Source organism: Papaver somniferum, unplaced genomic scaffold (genome assembly GCF_003573695.1).
Source record: "Papaver somniferum cultivar HN1 unplaced genomic scaffold, ASM357369v1 unplaced-scaffold_15, whole genome shotgun sequence".
Classification (NCBI taxonomy): domain Eukaryota; kingdom Viridiplantae; phylum Streptophyta; class Magnoliopsida; order Ranunculales; family Papaveraceae; genus Papaver; species Papaver somniferum.
In genome coordinates this window covers 2517350-2537063 of record NW_020624376.1, presented here as the reverse complement: position 1 = coordinate 2537063, position 19714 = coordinate 2517350, and the positions used below count along the sequence as shown (strand labels likewise).

Genomic DNA, 19714 nt, shown 5'->3' with positions numbered 1-19714 from the left:
CCCATGATTCAATGCTACACCTCATATTGTAAATCAACTACTGCACTACCTTGTATTACACTGCTGCATCATTCAATTTGTCACCTGCTTCACCAACAACTGCTGCAACTTCAGTTATTGATGCCTCTTCTTATGGTCTGTAATAGAATGGATGTGTACGAGTCAGTGTGTGTGTGCAATCTCAAGTTGGCTAAGCCCCCTTGAGCTTGAGGGAGGGTAATAGCATGAGTATGTATGCGTGTGTGAGTCAGTGTGTGTGTGCAAACTATATGAGCTTAGTATGTGCCGCACGTAAGAAATGTAAGAGAGACTTGTGTCGAGAATGATAGCTGTATATCCTGAGTCTGTCCTGTAATTCAGATATCTTTCTCTTAATCAATTGATTATCAAAACCGTCTCAATACAATGTAGACATTCGATTTATCGAATGCTATCAGAGTTTCTGGAATTGCTGGACTAAACTAACGAAATTGGTGGAGTAACTAATAAATCTCCTTAGAATTAAGGTTAAATAGCTAAGATTTATGAATAATAAGGGGGGCTACAGCCAGGTTTAGCTCATCTATGATTGAAAAGCATCAAATTCATCACCCCTTCAAATGGATGTAGCAGCTGCACGTCTTTTTGAATAAAATCAACTCCAAGTTCTTTAAGAAAAGAGAGTTCTTTGAGATCATAGGTTAAAGACTCCTCCACTTGTGGGCAGTTCCAAACGGCTAATGTATGAAGAGAAGTCCATCCACGAAAATCTGGAAGAAACTTAAGACTTGGGCAATGCATCAAAACCAATTTATTAAGAGAGGTACTGTAGGAGTAGACTTCAGGCTCACACAGCGCAGCCACCTCCTCTTCTTCAAACTGACTGCACCCTAATTTCTGAATAGAAGTCCATCCACGTAAATCTGGAAGAAACTTAAGAACCGGGCAATGCATCAAAGCCAATTTCTCTAGAGAGGTACTGCTGCAGCAGTAGATTTCAGGCGCACACAATGCAACCACGTCCTCTTCCCAACCATCAAGTTGTATACCAAAGCCTTGAAACAGACTACACCCATTAATTCGCACATCTTGAAGATTAGAATTCTTTTCGAGTATGCTTATCGGGAAGAATACAAGCCGATCGATATTATCCAAAAATAGGGTTGTGAGAGATGTGAGGCTTCTCCCAACTGAGCATACAAAATTCTGGCTGATATTATTCCCTAATTCCAAATTCGTCAGAGAAGGAAACGAAGGAATTTCTGTTAAACGTTTGCAGCCACTAATCATCAGATCCTGAAGACAATGGTAATAACCCAATTCTTCTAAAAAGGGCATATCACTAAGAAGGATACTAGTTAATGAAGGAAATTCACCAATATCTAAACTCTTCAAACGCATTGTTGACAGCTTCAGACACCTGAGACGTGGGAGCTGCCCAATACCTGCTGTAAGTTGTATAATATTTTTGCAGCCTACAAGCCACAAAATTTCCAAATTTTGAAGACAAGATGGAACAGACATCCAGGTGGGAAGGTCCGGACCCATGAAGTCATAGATATGCAACCTACTCAAACTCGTGGGAGGTTGGAGTTCTTCAATTGCTAGAAAATTATTCAGGAACCAACGACTGATGCGAATGCCCAACTCCTCAAAATGAATCCAGTCTTCTTCTTCTTCCTCTTCTCCTATTCCGGTCCAACATAGTTCTAACACACGAAGCTTTTGTTTCTCCTTCAAATTTGCTCTCTCTTCATTTTTTGGGTCCTGCACCTTCTCAAAGCCAATAATAAATAGACGTTCAAGGTTGTTAAGGTTTGCTAACTCTTCAATGCCTGTTTCATTACGTTCAGTCTCGTTGATGACGTTTTCCCCAACTTTGTATGTCAAATGTCGCAGAAAAACTAGTTCTCCTATACCCATTGGTGTTCTTCCTTTGCCTTTGGAATAAAACTTTCTCACTTTACTCCAGTTTGTTACATCTTTAGGAAGCTCACACCTCCAAAGATCCACATACTCAAGGTTGAACAGGTTGCCGCAAGAATCGGGTAGTACTTTGATCGCAGTATGCTCTAGGTCAAGCGACCTTAGCTGTGTTAATGCTCCGAAATCTTCAGGTAATGCTTCAAGTAATGGGCAGTTATTGAAATTAAATATCCTCAGATTAGCAAGACTCGTGACATACTCCGGTATGGATTGTAATTTCTCACAGCTATTTACGTCTAAAGTCTGCAAACTGCGAAGGTTGACGATGGAGCCAGGTAGTTGTTCGATAGGTGTAAACGACATATCAAGAAACTTTAGATGCTGCAAACCACTGACAGAGTTGGGAAAGGTGGTGAAGCTCTTGCAATGACTGAGATTTAATCTTTGCAAGTTACATAGACTACCGACAGAATCAGGCAGTTCTTTAATATCTGAAGAAGAAATGTCAAGGAACCTTAGATTTTTCAAAGACCCAATGTTTTGAAGATGAATTGGGACAGAGGTACACCTGCTAAATACCAACGTCTGCAAACTGTAAAGTGTACTGATGGAAGAATGACCACCATGCATCATGCCGATAATATCTATATCGTCATGGGAGTACCTTAAATGCGGTTTACCAATAGCCAGATTTAAAATCATTTCACTGCCTTTTTCTGTCGCACGACCACAGTGTAGCACACGCACTTTCAACAATGAGAAGGGGTGTAATAAAAGGTTAGAATTTGGTTCAACGATGACAAATGTCCGCACCGTCTTCGGTTCACTCAAGGCATTGTAGCATCTTCTCGATAAGTCCTCATCTGATATTGCATATTCACGACTGGCAAAATCTCGTCCAAGATCATGCACAAGATCGTGCATCCTGCACGTGATTATGTCATCTAAATCATTCTTTTGCACCGCATCCAAAAATGAACTCCACACCAGACTATCAAAATATTCTTCTCCGATCTCTTCAACCGGTCTTGTGTATCCAGCATTCGATGATGACTCCAAGAATCCTTCCGCCATCCACATATGTATCAAAGTTTCTCTTTTAATCTCCCAACCTTTGGGAAAGATGGAGCAATAAGAGAAACATTGTTTCAAACGAGGCGACAGGTTATCATAACTCAATTTCAGTATTGGTCTGATTTCGCATTGTCCTTGTTGTGTATTCCAGAGGCCAGTTTCTTTAATCGACAACCAATCCTGTTCTTTATTTCTCGAGTGCATTAGACTCCCGAGGGATTTCGCTGCAAGTGGTAAACCGCAACACGTTTTTGCAATCTCTTCTCCGATGCTTGTCATGTTTTGAGTCTTTACAGCTCCGCCGGGAGAAAATGCTATTTTCTCCATGATAGACCAACATTCATCTTCTTGTAATTTTTCCAGTTGGTATGGACAAATGCTCCCCTTCACGATATCTGCAACCTGCATGTTACGTGTGGTGATTAATATTTTACTCCCTTGAGCGCCAACGATCAGCGGAATTCTGAGCATCTCCCATTGATCAACATCCTCGTTCCACAAGTCGTCCAATACTAGCAAAAATTTCTTCCCCTGGAGATTTTTTCGAACCTTGTTCACCAGCACGTCGAAATTTGATAATCTATCAAACTTGGCAAGAGTGATGGATTCCATCATTTTTATTAGGATTATCTCCACATCGAAATCTGAAGATACGCAGACCCACATTCTTTGATCGAAAAGTTTAGTTACCATCTCGTCATTGTAAACGAGCTGTGCAAGGGTGGTCTTCCCAAGTCCACCCATCCCCACAACTGAGATAACAGGAACCTTTTCCAAAGGTGTAGTCGCCTTTGTTAATATGTCAACAATCTTATTCTTATCATCATTTCTTCCCACAATTTCAGAATCTATTAAGACGGATGCAGTTTGCCGATTTCGTAGCCAACTGCTTTCACCATCACCACTGTTAAAACTAGTTTCCAACTGAAACTTTTCCATATCTTTAGCAATTTCATCAACTCGTTTATTGATTTTCTCGATTTTCTTAGCTAGCTTACGACGATATGCAAGTGGGTTGGAGGAGGATGAAACGAAATCACGAGCCTTATACTTGAAGCACTCTCTTTCGGCCTGATCAAAAGAGAAGTGATCCAAAACGTCACCCGCATCATAAGCAACGTCGTTAAGCTTTTACAGCCAAAGTCGTAACAGATTACTCTCTTCTTTCTTCTCCTCAGCATCTGCTATTTTAGCACGAATCATATCTAAGTTGTCTTGAAGCTTTTTCAAGTCATCTTTGAGATTCCAAGCGAAACCAGCCTTGTGGGCAACAACGACGGGGATCACCGTCTCCGTTAATACATTTAAGACGCCGCTAAGAATACCTTCAACGGCCATCACAAGATATTGATTTGTATTTAGAAAAAAGCAGTTAATAAGATAAAAGAAGGGTTAAGAAATGAAGATGAAAATTTTAAGAAGCTGAGTAATTCTAGAAACTGAATGTGATCAAGGTATACTAGGTATTGAGATTTCCAATGTATTTATATTTACATAGTTAAGTCTCACTACTTATAGCTGCCATAAAGATCTTCTTACTAAGCAAGAATGCATAAAGATCGTTAGTCAATAGTCAATAGCCATCCATCCGCACTTACTTTGTACCAAGAACACTCGAGTTCAACTTCTCAGTGGACCCTACAATCAGTGCTATCGTTAAACTGTAATATCCCACTATAGCCAGAAGTCTTGGTCAATAGCTGCCATTGTTTACATGAGTACTTTACAGCGATAATAGAATAGCTGCCATATCTTAGTAAGCAATGATGCGTAAAGATCTTTAGTCAATAGCCACCCGTCAATCCCACTTACTTTGTTTATTGCTTTCGATTGCTTTGATATCCATAGTTTTCTTCTTTTCATGAATTGGAGTCCAACTGTTCAACTTTTCGGTGGATCCTACAATCAGTGCTATCATTATACTGCCATTGTTTACTACTCCGCCCGTTCCTAATATACATGCGGAGAAGATGAAATCTGTTAGATTAATAGATTATATGATTTTTATAAATTTTTATGTTTTTTTGTTTCTATTTTTATCCTTTGTCTTATTCTCAATATAATTTCCCATACAACATAAATAGGGATATGTACGTCAAAAGCCATCTTGGAATTAGAATTCCGTCTATTTATTGGGACTAAAAAAATCCAATATTTCACCTATATAATAGGGACGGAGGAAGTACTTTACATCAATAATAGAGAAAAAATGTTTGGTCATCCACTTGCACGGTCTCTGTGCGTTTCAAAATCCGTGGGTTTCCAAGACATTTCTATGGATGGATCTTTGTGGTTCTAGGATTCCTTTCTTAATATCCACATAATTTTTTGCCTAAAATCAAAAATATTTTGCAGAGCATCTATCTAGTTTATACAGGGTAGGGCTGTCAACGGGTCCGGATCCTCCCGGGTATCAACGGATCCGGACCCTATTTATAAAAGTCGGGTCCGGTTACTAGCGATTCCGGGTCCGGTTCCTAAATTAGTGGACCCAGAACCGGACCTGTTTAAAACCCCGGGTACCCATCGGTTCCGGGTACCCGTTGGGTATTAAGAAAACACACATAAAAGTTTAAAATTTTGATGTCTTTCCCTTTTTTTTGCTTAAATCAAACTTATTTCTATAAAAATTTGGTATTATTTCTTTATTAATGTACTAAATAAAGATTAAATGTAAGAAGAAATGAAAAATGAGAAAAAAAATTCAAAACCAAACTAGCAAAATACTTGTAATTTTGCTAAAAAGAGGGATAAAAGAATGAATAACCGGGTACCCGTTACCCGCGGGTACCCATCGGGTATTACACGTTCAGACCCGTTAGATTCGGGTCCAATCGGGTAATTACCCGTCGGGTCCTAACTTGTTAATGGGTCCAATTTTGGGACCCGGAACCGGACCTTATTCGCTCGGTTCCGGTTCCGGGTAACGGGTACCCATTGACAGCCCTAATATAGGGGGACACGCCGGGTATATTAATTAAATACCCTCAGATTTGGAACACTTCAAAAATACCCCTAGCATATTATAAATATACACCTCCTCTTAAATACTCCCTCCGTTCCAATTTAGATGATGTTTTAGGAGTTTTCACGTAGATTAAGAAATGAAGAGAGATATAAAAAAATTCTATCTATACCCCTGAAAAAGTCTTCAAACATTAATTGCTATGAATGTATTTAAAAATAAACTTATGGTTCCAAGAAAAATTGTGAGGGTATTGTTGGTAGTTTTGTGGAAAAATATGAAAACTATCATGTAATGTGGAATAAAAAAATAACCCTAAACACTCATCTAAAGTGGAACGGAGGGAGTATAAATTTTTATTCATTTAGAAATAAATTAGGGGTTATTGAGTTTACCCCCTAAATGAATTAGTGATTGAGCTTGCCCCCTTAAATTATTAATGTTAGCAACTTTCCCCCTATTTTTTTTTCTACCAAAAACGCCCATGGGCAGTGTGTGCGACCCGCACGTGTGATTATGTATTTTTCATATACCTATTTTACCCTGTCTCGCTACACATGCGACAATACTTGAATTTTAACTACATTTACTAAACTATCCCTAATGTGTGATATTTTTCTAACCGTCATATTGACTTCATCAAATCATGGTATGGACGGTTGAAATCTGTTCCAAAATATAGTCGTTATGCCTCCTCTTCTCCAAGTTCTAAAACTGTACTTCTAACACAGTACTTCTATTTGTATGAATTTTTTTTTTGATCGGAAAAATATGTAAGAATTAAAAAGCCATGTACGTTGTAGACAGTTAAAATGTAGAATAATAAGCGAGCAACTGTCTAATTTTTTCAGAAGCCGTGCATAAATGATCAACCTAAAAAGACGAACGGTACCAAAATTTATAATGTATATTAATCATAGTGTTTCCTAAATGTTATGCGTATCTTTATTCTTCTTCGTTGGTTGTTGTGTGTTGAATACTTGATGCAAAGGTCTAGTTGGTTTCCTTCCAAAACCTGGAAACCCACCATGCGTCAAGGCATAGTTGTGCACTGCTGCTTGTGCTGCAACTTGTTCCTTTCTGCTCATAGTTGGTGGCACAACTGGGTGAGGTATGACGACTGTTGCACCATTCGAAGAAGAAGATCCACCACCTGCCCTGAATGGGGGCCTTGGTGCTGGTATAGTCCCTGTAAACATAAGTGATTTTTGAGAAATAATCAACAAATTGAAAAGGGCCTAGAAAGTATGACTGTTACATTGAGTAAACCAAGAGAATGCCTAGTTAATCTTGATATTAGTTCCTGCAATAGTAGGATAAGAAATAAACATAGAGCTTTTCTAGTGAGTAACTAACAAGAAATCACTCTATCTACACGTTTAACTCAAACCATATGTCACAATCGTACAAAAACAGAAGTAGTAAGTTATGTGAGAAACTTACTTTGTGGTAGTCTTGTTCCATTCTTGGAAACTGGTAATTTATCTGTTGATGTACCCATTAAGGTAGCCGGTGAGGCTGCAATTATAGTGGAGGGGAAAGCTGCATTTGTAGAGGATGGTGAAGCCTCATCTGTAGTTTTTCTTCTCTCTGCAAGTGAAGTAGAAACATTGAATTCAAAATCAACGCATCAACAATTCTCATTGAACATCACAAGTGGACATCAAAGTTCTTACTTGTTATTCTGATAGGTATTGTACCACTTTCAGTCCTGTTGGATACGCTATTTGGAGCTCTAGTCTGTGGCGTGGCAGTAGCCTTACTTTTGTTTTTTTTCACATTCCTCTTGGCTAGTCTTACCGATGGTGGCTCCATTGGTGCCTCCAAAATCTGAGGATCTGTTTGTGGGAAGTCCTAAAAATAAAATACAAGGTATATTCGATAACAACTGTAACTAACAAGTAAACAGACAAATCTGAAACACTGTGAAAAATGTGTTACTCTTAGGTAGCTTTGCTCTTTTGTTCCCTCGCCACAATCTTCCTTCAGCTGCAGCTTTTTTTCGGTCTTCACAAGTTGTCCTATTGTGGCCGGTGAGGCCACACACTTTACACTTTCTTGGTGGAACATCAGAAATTGGAGTGTTCTCATCCCTATCTCTGATTCTCCTTTTTCTACGCCTTACAGGTCCAGGAACCTTTTCTGGTGGGTTCACTTCATCACGGTTCACTTCTTCACCTTCTTTCTCAGTTGACCAATCTGATTGAGGTACCATTGCTCTAATATGACCTGCATAAGCCAACTTGTAGTGGCTTAGCTTGTGAAAATCAGTGCACCACCTGTCAATCAAACGAAAAAAAGATAAACTTTAGTAAATATATACAGAAGTGACATAAGAGACATACTATATAGTTACTTGTAAATGACAAAAATGACTTACTCGGACCACTTCACCCTACCGTCGGGATACAATACCCTCACAGCATGTTCGCAAGGTAACCCTGTTTGTTGCCATGAACAACAATCACAAGTTTTTTCACTTAAATTTACTTCCCATCTGTTTGTACACCATCTTCACTAACTTAGTAAACATTAGGTGCTTCACCACTAATACTGTACTTGTGAACATGCTGCAGCAGTCCTTTTATATTCCTATTTTCCCTAGGCACCAAATCACCACCCTTTTCATATTCAATGGCATATTTATGTCTCTCATACATAATAGTCATCAACTTTAAGTGATATTTATCAATCATTGCCACAAGAGGAAGATCTCTTATTTCCAGAATCCAGCTATTAAAGCATTCCGAGAAATTATTGGTGATGTGTTCACAACTGGCCCCATCATCAAAATAAGACCTGGCCCATGTATGCTTATCATTCTTGATAAGCCACTTATATGCTTCCTCGTCATGTTTCTTCAATAAATCCATCCACTGATCAAATTCTCTAGGCTTGTATGCCTTTGCAGCTCCCCATACTAACTGTTGAATCCAGTCCCCCGTAAATCCTGCTGTTTTCATGTTTGCATAAAGATGCCTGAAGCAAAATCTGTGATAATGCCCTGGGAACAAGTCTGCGACTGCTTCCAACAATCCCTTTTGTTTATCACTGATGAAGGACAACTTCTTAGGATTGAAACATAATTTCTCTCTTCAAAATTTCAAGAAACTTAAACCAATTATCACCATTTTCACTCTGACATACATATATAGCAATGGGAAACATCCCATTATTTCCATCTAATCCTATAGCAGCAAGGATACAACCCCCAAATTTACCTTTCAGAAAAGTGCCATCTAACCCTACGATAGGTCTACAACCATTCAAAAAACCATCAAGAGAAGCTCTAAGTGCAATAAATAATCCTGTAAATTTGTTGTCACTATCACTCCTAGAGCAGCTAGCAATAGATCCAGGATTCCTATCTAACAGTGCTTACACATTTCTGGAAGAATTTTGTAGGAATCCTCATATTTACCAAATACTTTCTCCAAAGCTTTGTCTCTTGCTTTCCATGCTGTATGATAACTAACACCCACACCAAAAACTCTCCTCACCTCATTTTGGACCATCTTCACTGTGTATGCCTTTCCTTGAGCCTTGAAAATGTCTTCCAATTCTTCGGCTACAAATCTGAACACATAAGGCAGCGGGCATAAGCATTTTCAAAAATCCAATACGTTATAACAACAAAAAGTTCATACTAAATGGAACATAACTTACCTGCAATCTACCATACTATTCCCGTCTCTCTGGGGGTTATCACAAGTATGTTTAGCTACATATGATCTAACCTTAATCGTGTGACCATCCTTTTGCCTTCCAGCACACACCTTCGATTCACATTTAGAATCATTTTTGCACTTTTCCGTGATTCTATGAGAATCATTCTTATGAAAATTAATCTCAAAACTCCAAAAGATACCAAATCTTCTCAAATGCCTCCTTGCCTCATATATTGTACCCCATCTCAAACCTGTAAATGACAATGTTAGTAATTATAGTTGAAAATTATTCAAATAACATAATATTCATATGTTTAATGCTAATACCTTGATAAAGTTCACTATATGGACCACCGAATTTCTTTGGTTGCACCCTACTTGCTTCATCTTCATAAAGTTCATCATACTTTTCACCAGTACCCTTGAATGCAACACATCTTGTAAGTTCTTCAACAGATAGTGGCTCAATTTCATTTGCTGCTGGGTTATCCTCATGCTCACCTTCTGTATCATCATCTGACTGATCACTGTGATATCCCTCTTCAGGCTCTAAGTGATCAATATCCAGTTCCACTTCAGGGGCTCCATCTGCACCTGTTGTTACAAAAAAAAACTACTAAAAAACATAAAGCACACTTATAACAACTTAAACATTTAACAATAATAATGCATACCAGATAGCGGAACATCATCCACTTCACTTGCTGGAATGGCATCTTCAATTGGGTTATCTGGGTGCACCACTTCACTAACTTGACTGCCACCCTGAGTGCCAGCTTGAGGGATATGATCTAATTCTTCTTCTGGCAGATTTTCGGGATCTACATTAAAATCTAGCGTCAACCCACCTTCTAGCTCAACCACACCTTTTTTTTAAAGGGACTCTTGTTACCAACTTCTTCACCCTTGTCATTATCAGTACTGCCTATGGATTTCGACACGGAACCTCCGTGAAACTCAACCAACTGCTCATAGACTTCATTGCCCACAACCTGACTATCAAATCCTTCTTCACCTAATATATCCCAAAATATGTCATCCCTTCTTGACTGCTCTTCCTCCTCACTAATCTCATTATCAGGTCTTCTATTTTTTTTCCTTGTTTTTCTTGTACTATTATTCTTTGGACCCCTATGTCTCAAAATTCTACTCTTCTTTGGTTTCGTAGAATTAAACAAATTTCCTACCAAACTATCATTGTTCCTTGGGTTCAACTTCAAAGAATATATGTACAAGTACATTCTTCCACTGTCATCCCTGTCAGAATCATGCCACCATGAAATTAAATCTTCATCAAACTTTACTTCAAAGAGTTTACCATTCTTGAGATATCTAAATAAGTAACCATGATCACTCGATTTCTTTTCTCTAATTTTACACTCATGGTACATCCCATCAACTGTTAATTCTTTAATACTAACATTCTCAATCACAATAAAGCTTCCTCCCATATCATAACCTCCCATAGTCCAACCAACTGACATGAAAGTTGGTTCCTTCTTCCATTGCCCGCCATACATAGCATATACTGTTCTTTTTTCACTGAAAAGCAAGAACAAGGTTAGGCAAATCTACTTTATAGGTACAAGACCATGGTTAAGGCATAACAGATAAAATTAATCTATGCATAAAAAACAAATTAGAGTAGCCTAGGCATAACAAGTGAAGTTTATTTAATACTAGGCTCTTGCTTAGTAGTTTCTGTTAAAAAAATCTAAGTAAAAATGTTCGTTGAATCAAAGACAGTTAATTAGTCAGTGCTCTAATCTTACCCCTAACGTACCATTTAGTTCCCATCCAATTCAAGATAGTGTCTTGGAATCACGGAATGATTAATACTACACTACCATGCCTCGACTAAAAAACCTAAACCACAAAATAGACACACACCTAATGCGAGATGGACAAATAAGAAGAACATGACTAGAGAGATCAAATAACAAAATTAAATTATCGTTTGTTCACTAATGGCTCTCGTCAACAAAAAAGAAACTACACTAGTTATTTACCATTATCATAGAAAATGAAAATAAAAAAAATAAAACCCTAAGAAAATAAAAACCATATAATCAAAAGTATTAGATGCTATATTCCAAAAAAAAAAAACACAACTTACTTTAATGGATCTTCACTCGAACCCATCGATGATAGTCTCGATCTTTAGTTCTTAATCCTCCACCGAATCCACTTAACTCTCGTGGTTTCAGAATGAGCACAAGAAAATGGACGAAATCCCAAAACTAATGACAGAAATCACTTCCTAAAGAACTAGCGATTATCAGTTTTCCAAAGGAGAAAAAAAAACCCTAAATTTCATTTTCCGCGCTTTGTTTCCCTGTCGCGAAAGAAAAGTGGGAGATGGATGAAACTTTCTGAAATACTTCCCACGTAAAAACCATATATCGTGGGCCTACAAAAATTTGCGCCATTGATCTTATGAAGTTAATCTAACGTCTAGTATCTCTCACACGTGAGGGTCATTTATGTAAATTTAACTATTTCAAGTAACGTCACATGTGCTGCACGTGAGGGGTAAAATGGGGACTCACATGTTAAATAATCATGCGTGCGGGTCGCACACACTACCCATGGGCGTTTTTGGCAGAAAAAATTATTTAGGGGGGAAAGTTGCTAACATTAGTAATTTAGGGGGCAAGCTCAATCACTAATTCGTTTAGGGGGTAAATTCAAAAACCCCTTATTTTAGTAATCTATTTCACATGACATTTTTCTTTATTTCAAAAAACAATAATTTTCTATTTCGGTCACTCCATTACCGCCTCAAACTTCACCGACGACAATTCACCACCACCACCACTCAACAACCATCACCACCACCGATCCACCGCCACCACCACTTCACAACCATCACCAACATTCCACTGTCACAACTCCACCACTCATCGTCACCGCTGCCACTACCGCCACCGCTGATCGTTGCTGTTGCAGTCCAGCTGATCGAAGCTGCTACAAATCAGCTTAGTTCGCAGCTCCTGCATTCCATCTGATCGTAGTTGTTGCATTCCATCTTTGCTCGTCGCTCCTTCAGTCCAGCTGATCGCAGCTGCTGCAGTGCAATTATGCTCGCAGCTCCTTGAGTCCAGCTGATCACAGCTGCTGCAGTCCAGCTGACCGAAGCTGCTGCAGTCCAGCATAGTTTGTCGCTCTTGTAGTTCAATTGACCGAAGCTTCACTCGAATTTTCTGCAGTTCAACCGGTCGCAGCTACTACGGTTCAGCTTTTCCAGAAGCTATTGCAATCCAGTTTCGCTCGTCACTACTGTGGAGCAGTTTTTTATGACAGTCGCAGTCCAGTTTACTGCGCTCATTTCATTTTAGTCCCGCTGTAGTTGTGCATTTCAGTTTTAGTCATCGCTGTTATCCTGACGACATATAAAAAGATCGATGTCAGATCCAATAGCACATCCCAAACCGCAAGAGCTTCAGCAACCAAAAGTCTATTACCGTCCCAACTATTGAAGGATATCACTAATGACTGTCACATTTTCGTTCACAATTGCCGCATCTCATCCTGAAGTTGACAGCAGCCTAGTGCCAACAACTACCGCTACCCAGTTCGGTCGAAAATTACTATCAGTATGCAAATTAAAGTTTCGCTTGCAACAACAGGTGACACAGATTCCATCTCAGTGACTTTAACGATAGCTCATCTTTTCCAACGACTGTTACCATTCTGGTTCTACATAACTGTTACAGTTCAGTTTCCATTAAACGTTGCAGCCCGGTTTTGATTCAACTGCTATAAGCCAGTCTCGCGGCAACAACTGCAGCTCACTTTCAACAATTATTTCTGCATCTGCAATCCAGTTTCACTAGTAGTTGTTATGGTCGTCTCTCGCTTGTATCCATTGCACTCCAGTTTCATGCAACTACTCCGCCCCGGTATCACGCTTTCATTGCATACCAGTTCGGCCTTCAGTCCAGTTACTGCATACAACAAAGGTTCATGTTCAACTGCTGCCCGCCATACTTCCAATTACAACAACCTCACTTGGGGGCGTCTTGATTATAATTGTTGTAAACATCAAGGGAAGGTTGCCAATCACTTCAACATCAATAATCCACACTTTAGAGCGAATTTTTCCATCGAACAAGTGGAATAAAATTCTCTTAACCCCCAACAAGTTGGAGGTTAAGAGGGGGCGATGTTTGTACCATGAGTAAAAATACCACATTTTGGGCTAGAATATTATTTTGGGCCACTATTCAGCTGTCACCTTCCTACCCATTGAAGTAGCTACCAGCAAGTCCAGTGATCCATGAAGTCAACTCTTGGTCAATGGTCAAGGTCAATGTCGGTCAATGGTCAAAGTCAACCGTCGGTCAACTGTCGAAGCCGAGTTGCCAGCCGCGCTTCTTACCAGTCTCCAGCTAAGTACTCTACCGCACTGCCAGCCAGTCTTTATCCATGCTTACAGCTGTGCTGCCATCCAGTCTCCAGCCATGTCTGCCAGCAGGTCACACCATTCAAAGCCTATAGTCACAGTCAACAGCAGAAATGAGGCATGCAGGGGAGATTAATTTCAGGAGGCATACAAGGGAGATTAATGCCAGGAGGCATGCAAGGGGATTAATTCCAGGAGGCATACAAGGCAGATTAATGCCAGGAGGCATGCAAGGAGATTAATTCCAAGAGGCATGCAGGGCAAGTTAATGCCATTTAATTTATCTCCAAATTAGGGTTGAAAGGGCTATTCAACTGTATAAATGGGAACAACCTGATAGAGATAAAGGAATGGAGAAATAGAGCATACACTACACCAAATTTAGTGCTTAGCACCGGTAGGCGGCAGTTGCAAAGCGGGGTCGCAACAGTTCTGCTATGTTACGAAAGTCGCTGTTGCAATATTTCGCATAGGCTGCACTGCCGTTGCAAATTTCTGTTGCAATGCTTAAAGTTCGCAACTGTTTCCTTCTGTTGCGAAGACAGCTGGTCGCAACAGGTAACGGCAGTTGCAAAACAAGAATGTCGCATCAGCATCTTGCAGTTGCGAGTTTTTTGCAACATCAAGAAAATAGTGGTTTTGACCGGTCAAAAACCAGATTTGACCGTTCAAAACCAGGTCAAAATTAGAGCTCCCTGTAACAAAACAAGTGTCTCATGTTGTTGGAACAATTGCCGAATTATGCCTGCACATCAAATAAAATCAAACATGAAACAAACAACGTTATGGCTGAGTCGCGGACTAGGTCGCTATCTTTAAGACGTTTCGCGGCTCTGACCAAGATTGTGCAAGCAGTTATTCAATGACGCGTCGTCCCCAGGATAATACAACCGAGATTAATCTCTTACACAATCGCTCTTGCACGGTGAGAGGATGTGAAACTTCTACACTTCATTCTTGCTCAGAAACTCATTTAGAAAAATAAGAGATGTTCACACATTTATTTTTCTTTCTCTAAAAATCTTTTCTTTTGTAAACCCAAGTCATACAAGAAAAACTCTCTCACAACAAAAAGGATTTCAACAACTCTCCAAGTTCTTTTTAACACCAAAACATAAAAGAAAAACTCTCTCACTAAAATTGTTTCAACTACTCTCTCAATTCTTTTCATCAAAATCTGATTTATAATAGTCAAAGAATTAAATAAGATTAAATGAAATGCATTAATAAGTTGGTAATTAATCATTAACCAATTCAACAAAAAACGGTTTTTGACATTAAAAACGAAATTAATTTATTCTTTAAAGGAAGAATAAATGTCACAATAAAACCATTTAAATGAGACACTAATTTATTGGAAATTAATAATGTTTTTAAAACATATAATCCCAACAATCCCCCACTTATATTTTTCAAAACATTGAGCAAGAATACAGAGTTGTGCATAAGCAAAGGTGTCTTGCGACTTGAACCTTTACGTAGTGTCAATAGGCTCTCTTAAAATCTGACCATAGAGTGAACGTAAGTCTTGAACTCTAGGAGATAAAAAGATTGCTTAACACACACGACTATACTAGTGTAAAGTCTAAAGCCAGCACATTACGGCCCTGTGCTTGTATCCCAGTTTAATGAATGATCTAGAGAACTGCCCATATTCTCATAGAAAGCGGCCACACTTTCACATTCACATAGGTGAGTTTATCAAGAGTACTCCTGAAAGTACCCACTCTAAATAGAGATATAAACATCATTAAGAGTTTAAAAATTAAAACTAAAAATTAAACTCAACCTCTACTCCCTTCAGGATATCATGCCGTGGGATGAATTCTTCAAAAGCATGATTCTCGCATCTCCATATCACCTATGACTTCGTCTAGTCCCTTTGAACCTATTTCTAGGTTGGGTATCCATCACAGATGACTCAATATCAATGGGCATCAACCTCATCCCTAAGATGTATTCACATCTTCTTATTAATCCTTTCGTCAAAGGAATAATGAAAACTCTTTTCAGACACTATATAATCCATATCATAAAATCAACTCTTGTAGTTGTCGTTACGTTCTCAATTCATGCAATAGCCGCGGTACTATCACATTGGATTAATATGTTGTTCCTCTATCTATTAGAGGATCGAATCGTTCCATCCCTTAAAGGATTCAACTGAAAGGATGTCCAATCAGCTTCGCAACATCCTTAAAGGATTGCGGTAACCATTTAGATAGTGTATTTCTAGGCGTATGATGTGTTTGAAACACCTCATAACCTTCTCAATATTTTACCAATTTTCCATACTAGGATTGGTAAATCTGAATATAAAACCCCCACTATGGAAGCAATATATTACACCCCCACTACAAAAAATACTTATATATATAGTCAATCACGTAGCAAAGAAGCATACTGAGCTACCATACTCATGTCTAGTGCAATCACACACAATCTCAAAAGCATTAGCACTAAACCAAATGAGTGAAAACTTGTTTACAGTCAGACTATATATATTTCTGTCTCTTTTAAAAATTATGTTTTCATTGAAATGAAAATTGATCCAGAGAAAGAAAAAATTCATTTCAAAAATATACACCATCTTCACTCAAGTCTTTCATGTCAAATAGCAAACTAAGCATGTTCTCAATTTCATTTTCATCCTATAAGTTAGAATAAAAATTCAAAAAATCACTAATGCATACAAAACAAATAGTATTGTGCATTTCACTTTCATTAATTCTGAAATCATTCGAATGAATCAAGTAAACAATTTTTATTTTATAAATTGTTTTAAAGTTGTTTTTCAGAATATAAATGATAACTTATCTAACTTATATAATTTCTTTTATTGTTGAAACTACACAGTTTTCCATGCTTGGTTTACATAGATTCTCATCCTTAACTTACACAGAAGTATATATTTCTACTTATGACTATAACAAATCATACATTGTAGAAACAACATCAACAAAACAAGCATGTAAGTTATTTAGCGACATGAATGCAAGAGTCAACAATTTTCTGTTTGCTTGTCTAAAAACAATAGGCTCATAAAAACTTTTTGCCAAAAATTTAATAGTTTGAAGAACAAAGTTACTCTCTATAAGAAGTTATTTTCCAGCAACAAAATATTCATGACTAACTTTTAGTCTCACTATAGTTATGCATTTCTAGGTTCATTCTTAGTGAATTACTTGTCACCTTCATTTTTCTAGTTCCTCTGATTTAAATCAAAGTTGGTAAATCATAGGGTATGGACCCCCACTATTTTTTGACTCAAACAAGAATTTCAAAACAATGTCCAAAGACTCCAAAAATGTGAAAAACTAATGAACCAATGATCTAGACCCAAAACGTTTTACACAATATAGAGAATAAAAATTCAACCAATTTTCATGATAATAACATTTTCTAATTCACTACTCAATAGATCATATTTGATATCAAAACAAGTTACTCTAAGCATCTTTATAAAATTCTAATATTTTATTTCATCCAAAACCATTGCAAGTTGCGTAAGATTTAGAAGTGTACATGCTTTTATGAGTTAGGTAAGATTACATACATGTTACTCACAAATTCACCAAGTTTATAAGAAACTATAACATGCTCTCATTCGTTACTAACTCATTCATTTCTTAAAAGCATGACAAAATCTCATATTTCAAATATTCAAAATTCAATTCATGTTATGATAAAATTGTAATATTATATTCAAACATTTTATCCATAACCTATCATTTGTAGTAGTGCAATGATCAAGTTCAACAAATTTCTAATATGAATCTTGTTAATAACAAGATAGGCGGAAACTAGAATTTTTCTCATTTCGGAAGTATGAACATTTTTTAATAAAATTGTTCTACCCAAAGTAAACTTTGAGATCGTACCAATACCGTAAATCCTAGTGATGTGAGTATATCTCAACACCACTTTCTTTCAAAATGATTAGGTTCAACTTTTGAACCATAACCTATCAAAAAACAACATAGTGTAAAACACCAATATATACCAACCTATCACCGTATCCACAATTCACATTAACTTGGCTTGAAAAGCGTTGTTAATAACATTTGATATCCTTACAACAAGAATAGCAAATAAATTCATAATCAATATATGTTCATTTCTTGGTGAGAGTTGATATTCACATTAGTTTTGACTAGGTTTCTAATTATTTCGGTTTTGGGTTCGTATAAAATTCCACCTCATAAGTTCCAAACTTATATGAGTCACATGTTTATTGTCATACACAATAATTCTCAATATCTTGTTTCCCTAATTTATTCTAAGATTGAACAATCAATTTATTCAATTTAGAATGCCATTATTTGATCACTACAATAACTACAAATAGTTCATCAAACATACCTCCATTGCTTTTAAAGCTCAATTGGTTATAAACCATTGTCCATTCTTTGCACACCAACAAAGAAATCAGCAACCCCATTGCTCCAAATCGATTAATCTCCCTCAATTTTATTTCATTGGAAAATAAAATTTGGCTCAAGTAAATGAATTTTCACATGTCACAATCATTTACATGTGAGCATTTGGAACCAAAAATAAGTAACGTATGCACTTATATAATTACTTAAAAATCAATCAAAATATAGTACTCTTTGTTTCTCTTGAGTGTCAAATAAAGATTCAAAATTATATAGTTATAACATCATTATTTATAACTCTCTATCAAGCAATTTATCAAACATAGTGGTGCACTAGTTTGATTGCTAACAATAATCTTCATTTTCATTACCAAAACAAGAGTACGAAGTAATAGAATCAAAACATGATTTTCGAAGTAATTTCTTACATCTCTAATCTCTAATCTCAAGTACCATATACGTCTTATAGTTTGGAAAAACATACACAACGATTTTAAAATCACTACGTCTCTCAAACTAAAAATCCAAATGGAAAATATCAAAATGGGTTTTGAAGATAAGTTCCTTATCTACGGGTTTCATACTATACACAAATACAAAATATCAACACAAAGATCATAAAAGCGAATTCAACAAGAACTAAATTTCTGCTCGTCAGAAATTTTCAGCAACGTTGTGCAGTTTTCTAAAATACTTTAAAAATAGTTTTAGGACTCCAAAAATTCTGAAATTTCGCATGGATGACCCTCATGATGTCTAATATATCAGGTTAAAATTTCAAGACTCAATTCGTTTCTATATAGGAGATAAAAATACATCTCTACAACATGTTAAAAAACATTCGTTTCACATCAACAATATTTTTCTATGTTAGATATTCATGATAAAAATATTATCCATGTTACAAACCTAGTCCATCAAAATCAGACATAAAATTTAAATCTAGGTATTAGGTTACCTAAAATTTCAAGCATCATTTTCAATTGTCAAAGAAAAATTATACAGATTATAATTCTATAAAATGAAAATAAAACATGATACTTATCGCGTTTAAGCAATTGTTTTCTTTTTGATATCCATGGCAGAATAAAACGTCTTAAAATTGTTGGAACAATTGCCGAATTATGCCTGCACATCAAATAAAATCAAACATGAAACAAACAACGTTATGGCTGAGTCGCGGACTAGGTCGCTATCTTTAAGACGTTTCGTGGCTCTGCCCAAGATTGTGCAAGCAGTTCTTCAATGACGCGTCGTCCCCAGGATAATACAACCGAGATTAATCTCTTACACAATCGCTCTTGCACGGTGAGAGGAT

The 19714-nt window shown here is 37.3% G+C and overlaps 1 protein-coding gene across 1 annotated transcript; it reads right to left on the bottom strand.

Annotated features, from left to right (window-relative positions):
* Window positions 1-558: 558 nt before the first annotated feature.
* On the bottom strand, window positions 559-7445 carry LOC113335603 (putative disease resistance protein RGA4). The gene is made up of 3 exons (XM_026581626.1): window positions 7388-7445; window positions 6925-7133; window positions 559-4050 (listed from the first exon to the last, which is right to left on the bottom strand). Exons 1-3 carry the CDS (start codon window positions 7443-7445, stop codon window positions 559-561), a joined length of 3759 nt encoding a protein of 1252 aa, XP_026437411.1.
* Window positions 7446-19714: the final 12269 nt, after the last annotated feature.